General features: G+C 36.5%; 1 protein-coding gene across 1 annotated transcript in view; it reads left to right on the top strand.

Annotated features, from left to right (window-relative positions):
• Zdhhc21 (zinc finger, DHHC-type containing 21) overlaps positions 1 to 18,861 on the top strand; it is a 58,858-nt gene that overhangs the window by 16,059 nt on the left and 23,938 nt on the right. Inside the window, exons 5-6 of the mRNA XM_005388697.2 lie at positions 152 to 263; positions 4,130 to 4,268. Of these exons, the coding sequence (XP_005388754.1) occupies positions 152 to 263; positions 4,130 to 4,268 (251 nt within the window). The remainder of the gene's footprint in view (positions 1 to 151; positions 264 to 4,129; positions 4,269 to 18,861) is intronic.

The raw sequence follows: 18,861 nt of genomic DNA, 5'->3' as shown, positions 1-18,861 counted from the left end.
ACTACATTATGGCAGATTTACACCAGAGACTTAGAAAAATATGTTAGAGATATATATTGAAGACTTCCTCTAAAACCTTGTAAACCGTTGTCACTGCATTTCAACCTTGTTCATCTTTCTTCGTTAAATGGATTTTAATGTCCTTCTCTAGAACGGGAGCTCTGGGAATTATGTAACAAGTGTAACCTGATGCGGCCGAAGCGCTCCCATCACTGCAGCCGCTGCGGCCACTGCGTGAGGAGGATGGACCACCACTGTCCATGGTAAGAACAGAGCGATCTGCTTCTAGGGCAGGAGCTGGAAGGGGAGCTCAGGGTTAGTGGGCTTCAACACAGTTATATTAACATTAGTCAGTGTGAGAACATCTTTTAGTAAGGATACCTTTATTTGATTGTAGATATCTGTCAATCCACAAAGTCCTTTTTCCACAGGCAGTTGGTTGTTGCTAATAAGGAGATACATGAGCAGAAAACTGTAATTAATGTGCACTAAATTATACAAAAAGCCTAAGGTGCATGTGCGAAATGAGCCGGTGAGCAAACGTGGGGCACAGTATCTGATGTGTAGGAAGTACTTAAGTAGCTGCTGTTACTCCTTATCATCATAAGCCCTGCGCACCCCAGTGTTTGTACTCTCCCTTCCTTGTTCAAATAAAGAACAACACATTGCAGGTACCCTGGTCACCCCTTCTATTCTGTGAACCTTTTACAGTATCGTGTACTGACATAGGGATTAACGTTTTGTGCATGTTGTATGTGTGTTAAGTGTAATTAGCTGTTTCTGTTGCACTGCCAACATTTTTGGTCAATAGGGGGCTCTCTTGTAATATTTAAGGAAAATCCTCAGTTGAAAAATAGAATTTTTGAAAACGCTGTGAGAATTCTGTATCATATTTCATTTCAAAATGGTCACAAAACAAAGACATTATATTCAGTTCTGTTTTTCTAGAATTGGATTTGTATAAATATTTAAACTGGTATAGTATAACACTTTATAAATATATCTATATATATATTTATGTCTGTACATGCATGTGTGCATGTATGAAGTTAACTGAACAGCAGTTTGGTTTATAACTGTGTTTCTTTAACTGAAGAGTAGAATCTACCTTTGCCTAATAAATGCTATTCAATTTAGTGTTTCCCTTGTTCCCGTAACTTACTTTGATGACATTACCGATTAACAGACTTTTAGTGGAAATTTGGTTCTTAGTGTATACTATTATAATAGAAGATAATTTTCTTGTACTCAGATTAAATTAGATTAGAAAATATGAGAATATTTTAGAGAAAAATGCTTTGTTACTGTATTAATATTTTAATAGTATTCTAAATGTATCAACAAGATAGTACATGACATACAGCATTCAAAAGATGTACCTTATTAAGACAGATTAATTCCCAAGTGACTATCTAAATCTCCATGATGTCTGCAATCATGGCAATAATAGGTTTTAAAAAGCTGTTCAGGTAAGTGGTGAGCACACTTCTAAGCACTTTTTGTGGTAGTATTTCTGATGAACTAAAAATACGGTAAATGTTCACAGTACAATTGGATATTGGTGCTTCCATGCAAAAGAATGCATAGTTTAAAGGTTGAAAAAAATCTGCTCAGAAATGTAGAGACTAGTGATGCTTACTTTTAAGAGAGAAAGACTAGCTTGTTGGTGACCAAATAAAGGTGTGCCACCTAACTTCTAACACTGGGGTGATTTCCTTGTTTCTAGGCTTATCGCTTCTATAGGTTCAGTTAACTTTTAGAGTGTTGGTAGCAGGAAGAGGGGAATTAAAAAAGAGCTAAAGGGGCCGAGGATGTAGCTCAGCAGCACAAGCACCTGCCTGGCAAGTGTAAGGTCCTGAGTTTGACTCCTGGTACCAAAAGAAAAAAAGACCAAAAGATTGGAAACGAGTGAAAAGGAGTCTCTATATGTAGTGTGATTGAAAAATATGGTAAATGTTTTAAGTTTTAAAAAATTATTACAGTGAAAGCCACATTCCATTAATACCCTGTGAGATACTGTGCTGTGCCTTCCTTAAACACTGATCCCATCGTTCTTGCCACTTTCTGAGGCAGTTCTGGACGTCCTCTTGTGTGAGTGTCTTTTGTTACCCTGTTGTGGCGGCCTCCCTGTCCCGATCCTTTCAAAACATTGATCTTTCATGGTCATGAAGAGCTAGAAGTCACATGGTGCCAGATCTGGTCAGTAGGTAGATGAAGACATAGATAGTAATGTTTTTATTTGACAGAAATGGCTGCAAACATTTTGAATTGATTTAGGATACTGAGGCAGCCATGAAAGGACAATTAAAGACACTCACAGAAAGAGGCTTCCGGAACTCCCTCAGACAGTGGAGGCGATGATGGGTGATTCATTGTGTTCAAAGCCTGGGAAATCTCCTGAGGGGGATTAATGGCAGTGTGTCTTTTAGCATAAGAAAGTCTTGAAACTTTTTTTGTTTCTTTTTTTTTTTTTTTTGGTTTTTGGTTTTTGGTTTTTGTCCGGTACCGGGAACTGAACTCATGACCTTGCGCTTGCCAGGCAGGCACTTTGCCGCTGAGCTAAATCCCCAGCCCCAGTCTTGAAACTTTTTATGTAGGCATGTACCATATTTTTTTTTATACCCTGTAGAATTCAGACTTTTTGTGATTTAATTCCCTAATAGAGCATTGCTGAAAAGGTCAGAGGAGAGAAATGTACAGTACAAGCTAGAAGCAGAGATAATTTTTGATGTTTTCAGAAATTACCTTTATTTAACTGCCTAGCATCTTTAGATTTGGAAGCCAGTTCTCAGATTGCCTGTGTTTTCTGTTTTTCTTTTTGATCACATTTCTAAGGAGCTGAAATGTTTAAAAAAGGGCTCATATATTGATTAAGTACCTTAGTGCTTTCTCTGGTTAGGAAAGCTGTGATCACAACAGCTTTTCAAACTTCTCGGGCATAGGAAGGATGGGACAAGGATGTCATCTTTTAAGCAACAGCTCTTTAAAAAGTATTTTTGAGTGCATTCTTAAGGTCACTTCACCTATAGCCCTGCCTGCAGATAACAAAACATTGTGTATTTTCTTGTTTATAAATCACATGTACTTAATTTGCAACTATTCCTTCAGGTTGCCCTTGCAATTTTACCTTTTTCCTTTTTTCTTTCCTTTTTTTTTGAGACAGGATCTCAACTCTTGAACTCACTATGTAGTCCAGGCTGGAACTTGTGGCAATACTCCTGCCTCAGCCTCCTGAGTGCTGTGATTACATGTGTGTACCACCACACCCAGTTATATTTGATTTTAAAACAGAGATTAATGATACATCTTAACACCAATTTAAGCTAGGATTAAAACCTACTATACATTTTGTCCCACAGTGGGAGTATAGTACTATTTTGAAGTGAAAATATTTATGCAAGGTAATTTTGAGATAGAATTTTCTGCTGGAGCTTTACAATACATTGAAAACTTGAGCACAGTAAGTTTAGAACAGTGAAATACTCATCTTAAATTACCCTTGAAAGTACTGGGATTGTAACAATCTGTTTTCTAGTGAGACTTCACTCTTGTGTTGTTGGAAGTGTAGCTATAAGTATTTGTTAGTAGTTTGGAATACATTTTATTTTTAGCTACCAGGCCTAGGTTTTTTTTAAAAAAAAACAAGAAAAACCGTGAATACTCAGCAAATATTTCGGAGTGGCCAAGCTGAAGCTGTTTTACTTGAAAACATTCAGGTTTTCTCCACTCCCACAGCACACTCCTGGACGAGGGTGGTTTCTGCTCCCTCTCTTGGCCCCTTTCTCTTCCCACTGCGTGCCCTGGCGGGTGCCTGCGCTCCCCTGTATTTGTTTCCGTACCAGAGACACAGGAGACTCCTGCCATCTGCCTTGTCTGCCTCATCGTGTGGTTGAGAGTTGAAGGCAGGTGGTACGTATGTGGACTTCCTTCCTAGAGTATAAAATGCTTTAAAGTGTAAGATGCTGTGCTTCTGGTTTTGTATAGTTGGCTTTTAGGTGAGCAGCTTTAGCACATTTCTGAGAAATTAAGTGTATGTGAAGTATATGAGCTTATCTTTGGTCTCACTGATCAGAAAATGAATGTCTTACTAAAGTTTAAAATGTTGTTTCTTTCCTTTTTCCCCCTTCAGGATTAACAATTGTGTTGGTGAAGATAATCACTGGCTTTTTCTGCAATTGTGTTTCTACACTGAACTTCTTACTTGCTACGCACTGATGTTTTCTTTCTGCCATTATTATTATTTTCTTCCACTAAAAAAGCATAATTTGGTAAGAAACGTTTATATGCACACTAATGTTAGATCAGCTGTAGCATACAGTTAACATTGTGCTTCCTTTAACTCAGAAGATTAAAAACAGAAGCAACAAGAATGTGCCCCAAATCGGTGAAGTTTTAAATACCTTGGAATTGAGAAAGTACGCCATGATACGACATTGCCTTACACTCTCTTATTATTATTTGTTAGTGGCACTTTTTAGAAAAGAACACGTTAGATCTTTAAATATGTCTTGCTTTAAAAATACTTAACATAATGAAAAACAAAGGAAAAAGTTGAATTTGTTTCTTTTTAGGAATAAAAAAAATATAATTAGGTTTTTTAAAGGTTGTCAAAGGAACAGTTAAGCTTTTGAGGAAAAGGACCCCCACCCCTGTCTTTCAAGAACAGTGACAAATGGCTTTGCGGGTTGTTCTGCCAGTTATATCTCTGCCACTGGTGGCTGTGCTTCCCCACTCAGTAGAGCGCATACAGTAGGTGTGAGACTCGCCTGGAATGGGGGCTGCAGAGGTGATGATAGCAGCAAGGGGAACTTGGATTCATTGGCTGAGCGTCAGCCCTGTGTTACGGACATCTTGTCTTAATTCTTGCTTGGATGCTCACAGCACCCACATGAGGAAAGGCAGACTAACAGAGGTTTTAAAAGGTGATGAAGGCACAAGGCTACGGAGCGATTATTTAACTGGTTTTAGTTTTGGAGCTGGGCTTGAACCTGATCTTGTATGTTTGTTGTTATTCTTTCAGTTTTACTTGGACTTGAATAGGGATTTTAAAGATACAGTGCGTGTGGGACTGAGAGAAAGACGGGAACAAATTAGGAAAATGTGTGAGTGATGCAGCGTAGAGAGGGAAAGGGAAGGCATTAAACCTTGGATGGAGAAGGGCGGGTTTTCTTTTAAATTTGCACATTTAAATCTTTTTATATGAAAAATTCCATGGTGACATTACAGTTGAACTTTGGAATAAGAGTGAATGAGACAAAGTCTTAAGTTCTTAGGTGTTTGCATGGTTTTAGTGTACATGATCATTTCAAATAATTGAGAGTATTTGCTGTAGCTGTTTGTGTATGCTAGTAGGTCCTTGTGATTATGCTGATTAAATATAGATTGAGCAGTTAAAATTGATACTAATAACTGAAGAAAGCTTAAAACAGAATTTTAAGTATAAGTGCTTGACACTGAGAATATAGTGCATCCTCATAGTCTCAAGAATGTTTCACTTTGAGATGAATTTGTGGCAAACTAGAATTATAGTTAAAAGAGTCTTTTGAGTAAACTCTTTTATAAAATTAAACCTCATAAGAAAAGCACTAAAATAAAATTGCTCAGTGGAACTAAGGTCATAATTTTTTAAAAGGGAGAGAAAAGGAAATTCAGTGATGTCAGTGAAAAGCTAAAGATCTGTAAGAGGAAGTGCATTTGTAGTATAGTGCAGAGATTGGCAAACTGCAGACCTTGGATAAAATTTAGCCTTCTACTTAGATTTTTTGTTAATAAGGTTTTATTAGAAAACAGCTACTTTCATTTGTTCACATATTGTCTGTGACTGCTTTTGTGCTACAACACAACTGAGTAGTTGTGATAGAGAGTGGCCAACAACACCTACAGTACTAATGCTACTCTGTCTCTTTGTAAACAGACACACCTAGAATCAGAGCCTGGCTTTTCTTGCTTCATACACACCCTTTGACAGATTGCTTAACCTCTGTGATTTGTAATTTCTTCTTCTCAGATATATGAATAATGGTGAAATTAAATAAGGTAATATATATAAAGTATCTGTTATAACATAAGCATTCAATTTATATTTTAGTGAGAGTTCTCCAAAAAGAAGAGGGTTTTTTGGCCTGTTAATTTTTATGAAATTTTTACAGACAATTTTGTACTATTACTGGGAAATTGATTACAGACCAAATAATCAAATAGAAATGCGATGGTAAGATTTAAGTGGAGGGTTAGACATTTGAAATTATAAACTCCTTTTTGTATTGAAATGAAAGTTAGAAACTGGAAAAAGTCATGTCAGAGGAAGAGTCAGGTTTTTTTTTTGCCAGATATAGGTGTTTTTTTTAATATACCTACCTATGTATATACATTTTTTTACACACAAACTGAGTGTTACTAGCAGCATAATAAAAGTTTATTAAGTGATTAAAAATATGAGGAAGAATATATGTGAAAAGTGAGTACAGGTTGGGTTTTGAAAACTACCAGATTTTCCTTAGAGTAATTAATGGTCAAAAAATATAGGTTATTTTTTATAGTCAGATATGTTAGTTAACAGTACTGTATTATCAAATGAAAATCACATAATTAGATCATATTGGTTGTAATAACGCTGTATAGATAACAGGCAGTAAAGCTATAATTGTAAGGACCTGCCAGACTTACTCAGTGGTGCTGAACAGGTGCTGTTCTCAAGATCAGCCCAAGCTGTATGGTATCCTTGTTGAATTATGTGGGATGTTTTTGTAATTTACTATCAGTGTTAGAGGTAATGAGATGAAATTCAGAGTTCACCTAATGACCCTTCCAAGATCATTTTGTTGATTGTATCAAGATCATTACTATGAGGAGTCAATTATTGCTTAAAAATTTTTGAAGTTTTTATTTATTTGGTACTAGGTTGATCCCATAGCCTTCACAGTGAGCTATATCCCTTTTATTTTTATATGTTTAACTTGAGACAGGGTCTTGTTAAAGTGCCTAGCCTGGGCTTCAACTTTTGATGTTCCTGCCTCAGCCTCCCAGAGTGCTGGGATTGTAGGCATCTACCACCATGCCCGGCTTACGTTGTTCTTTTAAAGTAATAATGTATTTTAAAGTGCTGCTTTTCTTCTTGAATCAGTGTTTTTAGCTGCGGCTGTTTTTCTTCTTCTATCTTATTTATTTTTCAAATTTAGTTTATTTTTTAAAAATTAATTAATTATTGGTACATTTTAGATATACATAATTACAAAATTCATCATAGGGAATTTGTACCTGTACACGATATATCTGTATTCTTCTTTTTTCCCCAATCTCCACCCTGTCTTCAACCCCTTTTCCGCTCCTTATTTACAAAAGCTTTGTGTCCATTGAATCAGTATTTTAAAATCTTATGATATATTCTTTGAATAAATTGATTCGTATAAAGTGGAGCTTTGTCATAGTGTTGTCCGGGAGAAGAAGTTTTATTAGACAAATTTAATGCATAAAATAAAAAGTTTATTATCAATGTTTCTAAATTCTAGGACCAAAGTTGTAGCTATACTTGGAGAAAATATTTTATAATTTATATAATACAAAATATGCCAGGATCTGAAGCAAAATGAACATTAGTCATTTACTGTATATTGAAATAAATCCTAGTCATTTCACCGATTTCGATATTGAGAGTTTGAAGCTCTATAATTAGGCATATACAAACAAATTTGTTATATCTTCTTGGTAGATTGACTTTTGTATGATCACAAAATACATCTGTTGATCTATAGTAATGATTCTTACCTGAACAGTCTTACCTGTTACTAGTTATATCAACTTTCTTTGGGTTAGTGCTTTCATGGTAGCTTTCTTTGGGTAGTGCTTTCATGGTAGGTCTTGTTCTGTCTTTTTATAATTGACCTTTGTTGTGTGCGTCTTTTTTTTTTTTAATTTTAACAATAAAAGGAGGAAAACATTAACAGACAGACAACCTTTTACAAAATAGTAAAAGAACAGTATGTTGTATGCTTCTTATAGACAGCAGATATTTCAGTTTTAAAAAACTAGTCTAATAATACTCTTTTTTGCGGGGGCGCTACTGGGGCGTGAACTTGGTATTACGTGAAGTTACATCACCAGTACTTTGTTTGAGACAGGCTCTTGTTAAGTAGCTGAGCTGTCTGTATTGACTTGAAGTTCTGATCCTCCTACCTCAGCTTCCCGGAGTGCTGGGTTTACGGGTGTGCACCACGACCCCTGGCTCATTATTTTCTGATGAAAATATTTAGAACATTTAAATAAAAAATTATTGTAACTGGTATTATTTTTGTCATTTTCCTGTTTTCCATTTGATTCATCTGTTCTTTGCATTTTCCTCCTTTTTTTGCCTATCATAGAGTCTTCAGTTTAAAAAATTCCAATTTATCTCTTCTGATGGATTTTTTCTTTTACTCTTTTTCTAAAGGTTTTTTCAGAAAGGAAAGCATTCTTAATTTTTTTGAAGTCTAGTATAAATTAGACTGTAACCATTGCTTACATAGTGAGTGCAGTGGCTGTAGGACATTCTCTAGCATCATCATTCTGACATTAGTGCATGCAGAATGAAATTCCATGACAAGGCCTCATTGTTACTGCTTTCATATGTTACAATGCAGTATCTTCCTAGTCCTTTATGTCTTCATACATTTTAAGTTTTCTGGGATTTTGTACATCTGAAAGTTTTCCTTCATTTTTGAAGGTTTTATTGGTTGACATAGAATTATAGATGGATAGTTACTTTCAGTTTTTAAAAACGTTATTCTATTGTCTGTTGGTTTCTATCATTTTTGTTATAGAATTCATTGTTGGTCCTACTGTTATTGAAATAATGTTTTTTTTAATTGCTTTTATGTTTTTTTATGCTTGTACGTCAGTGTTCTGTGATTCTGTGGTGTGTTTCAGTGGTATTTTCTTCACATTTGTTCCTGTTGGATACTTTATGTAACTTTAACTTGTGACCTGATGCAAATCTCAAGTTATGGAAATTTTTTGGCCTGTATCTTAAATATTACTTCTATTTTCTCTTGAAATTCTGGGATTCTAATTATATATACATCGAGGTCTGTCTCACTTTTGTGATTCGGGTGTGCATATCTTTTTGTTCTTTTCTACATTTTCCTTCTGTGATTCATTCTGCATATTTTCTACTGACATTCGCGATTTACTATTCAGCTTGCTGCTCTGTCTGATCTATTGAGTTCTTAGTTCAGTTATTATAGTTTCACTTTCAGATCTTACATTTGGTATTCTTTTTCATAGATCACTTTGCTGGTGCAGTTCTCCATTTTGTCTTATATTTTCTTGAACATTTTCATTAAAGTTATTTTAATGTCTGTTATGGTTTGTGTCTAGGTGTGCCCTCAAAGCCTCATGTGGTCATAGGACTTTTTCCAAGATGGCTAAATCTAGAGTGTGTTATTGACTTGTAGCGCAATGCTGAGATTAATGGTGCTGGGGCTAAGGGTGGGTGATTACTGGATCACTCCACTGATTTGGACTGGCACTGCCCTAATCCTGGTAGACTGGATACAATATAAAGGACAGAAAGAGTCATATCTCTCTTTCTCTGCCTCTCCCTCTCTCCCTCTCTCCCTATCTCTCCCTCCCTCTCTCCCTCCCTCTCTCTCTCCCTCTCTCTCTCTCTGTCTCTCTGTCTCTGTCTCTGTCTCTCTCCCTCCATTGCTTTTGCTGTCTTTTCCTACCATGAATGGTTGCCCTTCTGCCATGTGCCACCCTGCTGTGGAGCTAGCCAATTATATATAATTGTATGTAAATTGTGAGCTAAATAATCCTATCCACCTTTAACTTTGGGTGTTGGGTATTTTGTCTCAGCAACAAGAAAAGTAAGTAAGACAGTCTGTGTCTAGTAAGTTTAACTTTGAGGTCTCCTTCTGTTGATTTATTTCTTTTTTAGTTTCCAGCTGTTTGGTCCTGTGTTCTGACATGCCTGTTAAATGTTTATTGGCTACTGTGCATTTTCTGTGACAAAGTATAGACAATCTAAGAGATGTGTTCTAACTCCAGATAGGATTTACACTTACATTTATTTTTTGTACAGTATATGTGTTTGTTACTTTTCTTGTTGCTGAGACAAACTACTTAACACCCAAAGTTAAAGGAGGGAAGTTTTATTTATAGTCTGTAGAGCTTTCAGTTCATAGTTGGCTGGCTGCAAGGCAGGGTGGCCCCTCAAGGAACATTACAGAGGAGAAACAGTTCATGGGAGGCAGAAGTAGGCAGGCAGCAAAGTAGCAATCAGTGCAGCAAGCAGCGGCAGAAGCCCTTTTTCCGTCCCTTATAGTCTGTCCAGGCTCAGAGTGGTGCTTCCCATTATCCATACCCAGAAGTGTGCTAAATTGAGCAGTGGACTTACTTAGTAATCTCACCCCCTTATTCCCAGCATCACACACTCTCAATCCAGCCACCTTTGAAAAGGTTCACCCATGACTGCGTGGGGCTTTGGGGGAACATCTAGACAGAAGCCCTAACAATATATAAGAAAGGCTCAACTTGGTCTAATCAAAAGTTTGAAAATGTGTTTTTCTATGCTAAATAATAGGATATTGGTCTTAATACAGCAATTCTTTGGAAAACGACACAGTATTTGTTGATGTTTTGTAAGAATTCATAATTTCTGGGTTGGTTTTCGTGGAGGACTAGTTTCAGTCTGCCTTTACACCTATGCTGTATCTTTTGGAGGTCTTAGTTGTAAAGCTCAAGTGTTTTTTGTGGATTGTGCCCTTTAGTTGCTTACTGAGCCCAAGTTCAAAAGCACTGCAGAATGCAGGGCACACCTTAATGCATTTCTACTTTCCTTGGGATCTTAGCCTTTTAAGTTCTATTTTGGCTGCTTTCCAGTAACTTCCTACAGCAGTGTATTAATTAATTGGATTATATCTGGCTTTTTATAGTGTTCTTGGTGGGAGGGTTTCATACAAATGATTCCTTCAGAGGTGTCAATGGCAATAGCACTTTGTTTCAAAACGTCTTATCAGGTGATCCTAATCATTGCTGCCTAATTGCACAACTCCAGGAGGCAGCACTCATGTCATAATCTATGTAAATGACGTCCTGTGGAGCTTTGCAGTGAAAACTTCTGTGGCCTTAGGTCTGAGGCAGTGAACAGGGTTTAGGTTATGGTACATGGAATAGACCCATGGTAGACTTCATAAATAGAGACTAGCCACATGGGGAGAGGAGGGAAGTCACCGCTGGATGAGAAAACAACCGAAAGCTTTAGGCAGTAATTGCATTAGTCTATTTTAAGGCTGTGTCTGTTACAAAATACTGTGTAGCAAAAATTTCTAAGGCTAAATAATAGACTGTTATTCTTAATGTTCTTTTGAAGTTAACTATTTTAGAAAGGTAGAAAAATACCACTAATTTTAGTACAAAAGTCAGTTATTACTGTTGACATTTTAAAGAATGTCACAGGGGAATATTCTTCACATAACTTTATACTCTCAGTGTTTGTTTCATAAATTCTTCTTTGTATCCTTTTCTCTTTTCCCTAAAAGAAAAACCTATATCCTACTCTTGATTAGGTCTGTAAAGCTGGGCTGAGAGTGTCGGAAGCCTCATTATTTTATTCGGGGTATGGAATAAAGATGCCTGCAAGTCCCTGAGTATCTTTGAAGAGTATATTAATGGTTGTTGTGTATCTGAAGGGAATAACGATGCAGTTGAGTGTGCCGTGGACTTTGACCCTCTGCGAATAAAGTGAAATCTTTAGTCTGGTTTTTTGGTTTTTGTTTCCTTTGATACCCTTTTGGGTAGATAGATGGCAGTATCGTATCTTTTGTAGCTCATCTTTAAATTCCAAAGCTGAGTGCTTATCTTCTTGGTTGGAAAAGAAATTCTTATTTATCTGTTTGTTTAATGCTAAAAATGTTTATTCATTATGTAAAAGAGAAAGTAGGCTGCTCTTTTACTACTGCAGTGGCACTTAACCTATTTTCAGAGCTGAGATATTGTTAAACTCATGGGAAAGAGTTTTCAGGAAAATGCTTTAAATGTTTTGCAATTGCCCCACCACACCGCCCTTTTTGTAATAGGATGTTAGTGCTGTTTAGATCTGCCCCCGTCCCTGGCTGTCCCTCCCGCCCTGCCTCCCTCCACCTGCTGCTCCCCGCTTCCTTCCTTCTTGCCTGCCTGCTAGGGAGCAGGACCCTGGGCTTACTAGACTAACGCATTATCACTGAACTGTGCCCCTCCAGGCTTTAGATTTCTTAACTTTTACTTTTAAAATCTGTCATGGGTGTGTAAAGATTTACATTTTATTTTATGAAGTTTTGAGGAAATACTTAAAGGTATCCTTTGTTGTGGAAAGGAAGGAGTAAGGTACAGGAGGGAAGGGATTTATAGCTCATCATGAATTGGTACCGAAACTTAGGATTTATTTTTTAAACTGTAAATATTGATTTATATTCTAGGTCTTATATTAAGGAAAGCCTTTGAACCTAAAAAGCCATTATTATATACTACCTTTTTTGAAAACAGTAATTTTAAAATGCCATAAATTTCATTTAGTATAAGAAGCAAGTAAATGGAATAGGGAAAAGTTGCAGAAATTTGAGTAATAGGTTTCTTTCTAAATAATTGGGTATAAATTAAACATTTTTGGTAGAATCAGAAAATTAATGAGATTGTAAGCTTTGAGATCTTTGGGAAAGTTGTTTAAATGCTAGGCATTAATGCCATTTGACACTTATTTGTATTAAGCTGGTATAATGTTAAATTTATGTAAAACCCTCTTGAAACTAATACTTTAGTTATTGGTATGAAAATTATTGTCAGCATTTAAAAACCTGTAGATTAGAGAATGTCTTGGCATCTTAATTGAATAAAATAGATGGATATTGAAGAAAATGAACTTTCATCTTTGACCAAGCTTTGTATTTTCCTGTTTCACATGCTGTAGTTGTTCACCAGGAAATTTTTAGTCTTTTGACATATTATTGAATTGTAATCATTGTTACATGCTTATTGTTTACCAAAAACTAATATAAGAATTGCAGCTTTTAATTTAAATATGAAAGAAGGTATCTGTATTTAAAGAGTATGCCTTAAAAAAGTTACGTGTTGGCCCATGAATATTTTATTAGTCATATTTCATTATTTTTGCTTTACATGGTATTATACTGGATTTGTATATTATTTGGATCAATGGAAAACAACTCTTTTAAACTAACCCTAAGAGGACAAATAGCGTGGTTTCCATTCTATAGGTCAGATGACAGAGATTCAGAAAGATACAATAACTTGTCTGTTCTTAGCATAACTATTCGGTAAGGCATAATGTGGGCAGATTTCTGTTTGTGCCTAAGTCATGTTTGTGGTATAGCATTAAACTGCAAATACTTCTTGTGTTTTTCCCTGAGGAAAATTGTTAAGCAATATTATTGTAGCATTTAAAAATTTTAAATACAAATGTAAAAATGCTAAAACATCACACATTTTCCTCTTAAAAGAATGTTCATTAAACCTTCTGATTGGTAGATTCATACATTTATGCTTTCATTTTGTTTTATTAAGGCAACCCAGTTTTAGTATTTCATCTAATACACAGACTGCCCAAAAATCCTTTAGAGGCATTATAGTAGGTTAAAATATTTTAAAAATGTATTTCTGCTGGCAATCAGATATGTTGGGCAATAATTACTATTTCTCTATAAACAAGTTTTTTTTTTTTAAATTTGTGGCTATTAGTGTCTGAGGTTATGCAGCTAATCATTTTTGGCAAACAACTTTAGTTCTAAACCTGTGTCTTTTAAATTATTTTTATTTGAAGCAGAGTCAGGTAATTTTTAATTCATCCTTGTATATTTTTATATGAAGGGCAAAAATAAACACTAACTGCATTTAAGGCTGTGAGAGCAGGGGTGACAGAAGGGGAAGAGAGGAGAGAGATTTCAATAATGGACATGCTGCCAATATTCAGAAGAGAAAAATAAATAATGTTTAGTAGCCAGCCAACTCTTCTGCTAGGAAGATGCATTATTATTATTCCAATTGGCTGATGTCTAATAGCGTTGCTAGGGATTTGATGTCAAATAGAACCGTGCCGTGGAATTATTCTCCTAGGCTTTTGGCTAACAAAGAATAGAAATAGCCAGAAGACTTGATTGCAGGTAGCTTTGAATATTGATAAATCTCTTTATAATTTATTTTAATTTTTTATATAATCAGTCATAGAGTAGGATGAGTGCTTCATCTATTTATTGCTATTAAAGTATTTTAGGCTTTAGTAATCTTGTTTTTTTACTGCCTATAAGTCATTTACTTATTGTGGTTACCGATAAGTGAATAAAATTGCCAAAGTATATATTTAGCATATCAGATTGTTAGCAAGAATAGCCAAAAATAGAATGTTTTAATTTCTTACTCATTTATTTTTTGCTTGAAAGGAAAAGTGTCAGACATACAGTTTATACTTGTAGACAAAAATTTAAAACTCAAACAACTGCCATGTACTCCTATGCTTTAAAGACAGATGGAACATGAAAACCTTATGCAATGTTTAATCTTGCCCTTACCCTGTAATACTGGGTTGACTGAATGTATGGTCTCATTAAGCATACAGCATATTAGTTAATAAATGCAATAGCACTTAGCATAGAAGGTTTAGTACTTTAATTTCTGTCAGACTGTTTTAGTTTCTTTGAGTATAAATGGTTAAAACCTCGCAGCAATTTATTGTCACTTCTTTTACTTTCAGCAAACATTGTAGCACTGCATTAAATGGTAATTTAGCAAGGAAATGTTACCCTGCTTTCTTATTGAGTCACTTCAACTTCTAGCAGTTTTACTGCTAAAATATGGCAAGGCAGGCAAAATAATTTTTCTGAAATAGTTACCCTTAGCCTGGCAGTCAGGTGCCAGTAAAATTTGCTCTGTACGACAGTTGTATACACATTTGTCCCAAAGGGTAATGTTTAGTTCTGAACACTCAGTGGTAGGCAAGAGTAGAAAGTGATTTTTTTCCTTTTAGGTACTAATTACCATTAGGATTTAGTAAGACTGAAAAGGTACATTTTACCCCAGGGCTGGTGTATGTGTAGAGACAGTAGTATAGAATAAATTTCTACTTCTGTGTGTGTATTTTGGTATTAGTAAACTGAACAGTGTAATAGAATTTTATTTAAAGATTAAAATCATTTTTATGTGAGAGTAATTGTCACTTGAACCTACCCTTCGGATGGAGTTATTTAGTCATTTTGAAGACTCACATATGTACACACTAGGTGTCTAAGCTGTGGTCTCATTTCCTTCTTGTAAACCAGAGAAAAACCAGATCCTGTAAAACTAGTTCTCAGTGGGGATGAAGGAAACGTTGCACCGGGGGCATCCGGTGATAATCGAGGTACGTTGTGGACGTTGCAGCCAGGGGAGTGTCATGGCAGCTGTGGGAAGAGGCTGGGGATGCTTCTCAGTATCTTACAGTGAGCAGGGCACTTCCTCAGCAGAATTTTCCGCAGCAGAATTCTCCCGCTGAGCTGTCCGTAGTGTTGGGACTGAGAAACGCTTCAGTAGGAGAAAGATCACAAATAGTTGATAGAAAAACTGTATTTAAAATTTTGTTTGTAAAACAGTCAGGTTATTATAAAAATGTGAAGAACATTAAGTCAGTCATTCAGCAAATACTCACCGAGTGCTCACTCTGCACTGGTCCCTGCCTTAGGCTCTGAGGGTGCGGCAGGGAACACAGTTAATCTCTTGGATCTAAGGGGCTTACCTTCAACTTAGAGGCAGGCAGTCAGCAAATACATAGTAAACAAGATGAATATGAAAAGGAGTAAAGCAGGGCACAGGGGTGGAAAGATACAATGTACTGTGTACTCAGGGAAGGCCTTTCGCATAGTGGCCCTTGAGCAGATACCTGGGGCTTGAGCAAGTCAGTTACCAGGACCAAGATATTTCAGGAAGAACAAAAAACAGATGCCAAGACCCTGATGTGTGGGAGCTTGCTTGACATTTTCCAGGAGACGGTGTGTTTTGAGTGGAGAGCTAGGGAGGGAGTAGTACATGGGTTGAGTGGAGTGCGGACTGACTGGATGTGGAGATTTTATGTTAAAGTGTGTAGTTCTTGCAACTTCGGGAGTTACTAAAGGTTTTATGTAGATGTACAGAATCTCATTTGCATTTTAGAAAGAAATTCTGACTATTATGAGGAGTAAATGGAGAGACCAAGATGACAACTGAGAGACCATTTATTAGAGTATATTAAAATATACTGTGTAAACATAAGATGATTGCAGGAGTTGTGAAAGTGTTACGTTGTGAAAGTGTCAGGCGTCAAGCTCATATGATTTTATGATTTGCATGTGGGGCATGAGGTAAAGGTGAAAGTCAGGGGTGATTTTAAAGTTTCAGAGTTTGGCCAGCTGGAAGCTTACGGGTAGCTTTTGCTGAAATGAACCATAAGGGAAGAGCAGGTTTTGGAAAGATGTTACAGATTTTGGTTTTACATACGTTTGCACATTTAAGTGTCTGTTTGACATCCAAGAAGAGGTAGTAGGCAGTTAGATATGAAATCTGTATCCCAGTCAAGTGGTCTGAGATGGATAAATAAATTTAGGGCTTTCTGCATAAAAATGACATTTAAAGCAACCATTTCTTATTGGAGTTTTCTTAAAGAGCACGTATAGATAGAGAAAAATAGAGATCTGGAGATCAAGCTCCAGCCGTTCTTAAATTTTAAAAGTTGGGAAGATGTGGAGAACTGAAAGAGTTGACTGAGGAGTAGCTAGTAAAGCAGGAAGAGAACGGTGAGAGGGAGGAGAGAGAACGGTGACAGCATCTTGAAGGAGAAGTTGTAACCGTAAGCGGTGGAACCTAAGCTGGGAATTCAGTGAATGTGTTGGGGGAAGCCAGTGGGGGGCGATGCAGTGATGGTCCTGTCAACAAATTGGAGATGCCATGGAGGCGGAGACGTGTTAGCGCTGACGGCCTCCTGGGAGGGAGCCGGGAAGGGGGAGGTGCTGTTCAGAAGGTGGCACACTTGGACTGCAGTTGTGTGGTGGGTCCACAGTTTGTACTCAGACTAGTATTGAAGATCAGAGTACAAGAGAAGTGAATTCCAGGAATTCATAGAGGAAGTGTCGGAAGAATTATTTCCGAGATCTTAAGTAGTCTCATCTAACTCTTGATTTATTTTCACTTAGAGTACATGCACAGTGATGCCGCAGCTACAGTCTAGTTTCGTAATATCTTTGAAATGTTAAATGCTGTAATTCCCAAAGATGGCCATATAGGAGTGTGGGGATATTATTTCATGTAAGTGGCCTTCTCCTCTGCTGGTTTGTGTGAGAGTACATACACACCTGTGTACATGGTTTCTTTTCCTGTGTTTATCTAATAATTATCAGATGGAGACGACTGCTATAGGAATAGTAAAACAGGACACAGAGATAGGAGGTGCTGTGATTTCTGCTTTAGTCAAGGAGACGTTCTTAGATGAGATGACATTTAAACAGAGACCTTAGGAAAGAAAGGGGGTAAGCATTTGGTTTCTGGAGAAAGAGTCCTCTGGGAAGAAGAAATGCAGTGGTCCTAAGGGGAGAGTTTGCTAGATATATTTGAGAAATAGCAAGGAAGTCAGTGAGATTGGATCAGAATGAGCCAAAGTAGATGAGGTCAGAGTCCCTCGAACTGTTTTTTTCTTTTCATCCTTTTCTGTAGAAAAAGAGAGACCCCCCTCAGCTCATTTTGTATGCATAGTATGTCTTGATACATAACCCATCAAGAAAAATAAAGACAATTATATACTAATCTGATTATGAACACAGATGAAAGCTTTTAAACAAAATACTAACAAGTGGAAGCAGGTTGAGTATATCCTAGGAATAACCAGCCTGACCAAGTTGAGTTTATTTTAGAACTGAAAGATAATTTTTGCACTTGAAAATCAGTCATTATAGTTTTATCACATTAGCAAAATAGATTTTTAAAGGTTAGATAAAATTCAGCATTCATTCATGTTATAAACTCTCAGCAAACTAGAACTGGATAAGCTCTTCATTAATCAGATAAAAAGTAAAAAATTTCCAGCAAACAAAAAACATTCAAACCAACTAACTGTAGCATCCTAAAACAAAGTGTTGACAGCTTTCCCTCAGAGTGGGGGCAGACAAGACACTGTGGTCCACTGTTAGCATTTTTATTAAAGCTCGTGCTAAAAGTTCCACCCAGTGCAGTAGGGCAGGCAAATGAAAGAAAACTGCCTTTACTTAAAGATTAAAAAAAAAAAAACCTGTGTAAATAATTGTAGATTTTTTTTTAATCTTAAAGATAGTTTAAAAAGTGTGACTTCAAAACAATATTTTGAAATAAATCAACTATATTTCTGTGTATTAACAAACCTTTAATCAATGAAATTAATAGAAGATACAACTAAGAACAGAAAAAACAAAACAGAAAAAGTTGGTCTGGCAGGTGTGTGTTTGCGGTCCCAGTACGTGGCAGCCTTAGTCAGGAAGATTGTCTCAAGGCCGGCCTGAGCTACGCAGTGAGACCATGTCTCAAAAACGAACTGACCAAAACCGCAGCAGCAAAAGAACTGCTGACCCAAAAAGTTCTTGAATTAAACGTGACAAAAAAGTATAAAACTTTTAAGGGGGATTTTGGAAACCTAATGGAGAGACTTACGTTTTATGTGGAATTATTTCTGAATGTGCATTGTAACCAGAAAATCTAACTTCAAAATATTTATAGACAAGGGGCTGGGGATTTAGCTCAGTGGCAAAAGCGCCTGCCTGGCAAGCGCAAGGTCGTGAGTTCGGTTCCCGGTACCGGAGAAAAACCACAAAAAAAAAAAAAAAAAAAAGTTATCAAATTGTATTTTAACTTCATGCTAAGATATTT

The sequence above is a fragment of the Chinchilla lanigera genome, unplaced genomic scaffold (assembly GCF_000276665.1).
Source record: "Chinchilla lanigera isolate Chin_1 unplaced genomic scaffold, ChiLan1.0 scaffold00033, whole genome shotgun sequence".
Taxonomy (NCBI): Eukaryota; Metazoa; Chordata; class Mammalia; order Rodentia; family Chinchillidae; genus Chinchilla; species Chinchilla lanigera.
Note: the sequence above shows the minus strand (reverse complement) of the source record. Positions and strands in the feature narration are given on the sequence as shown.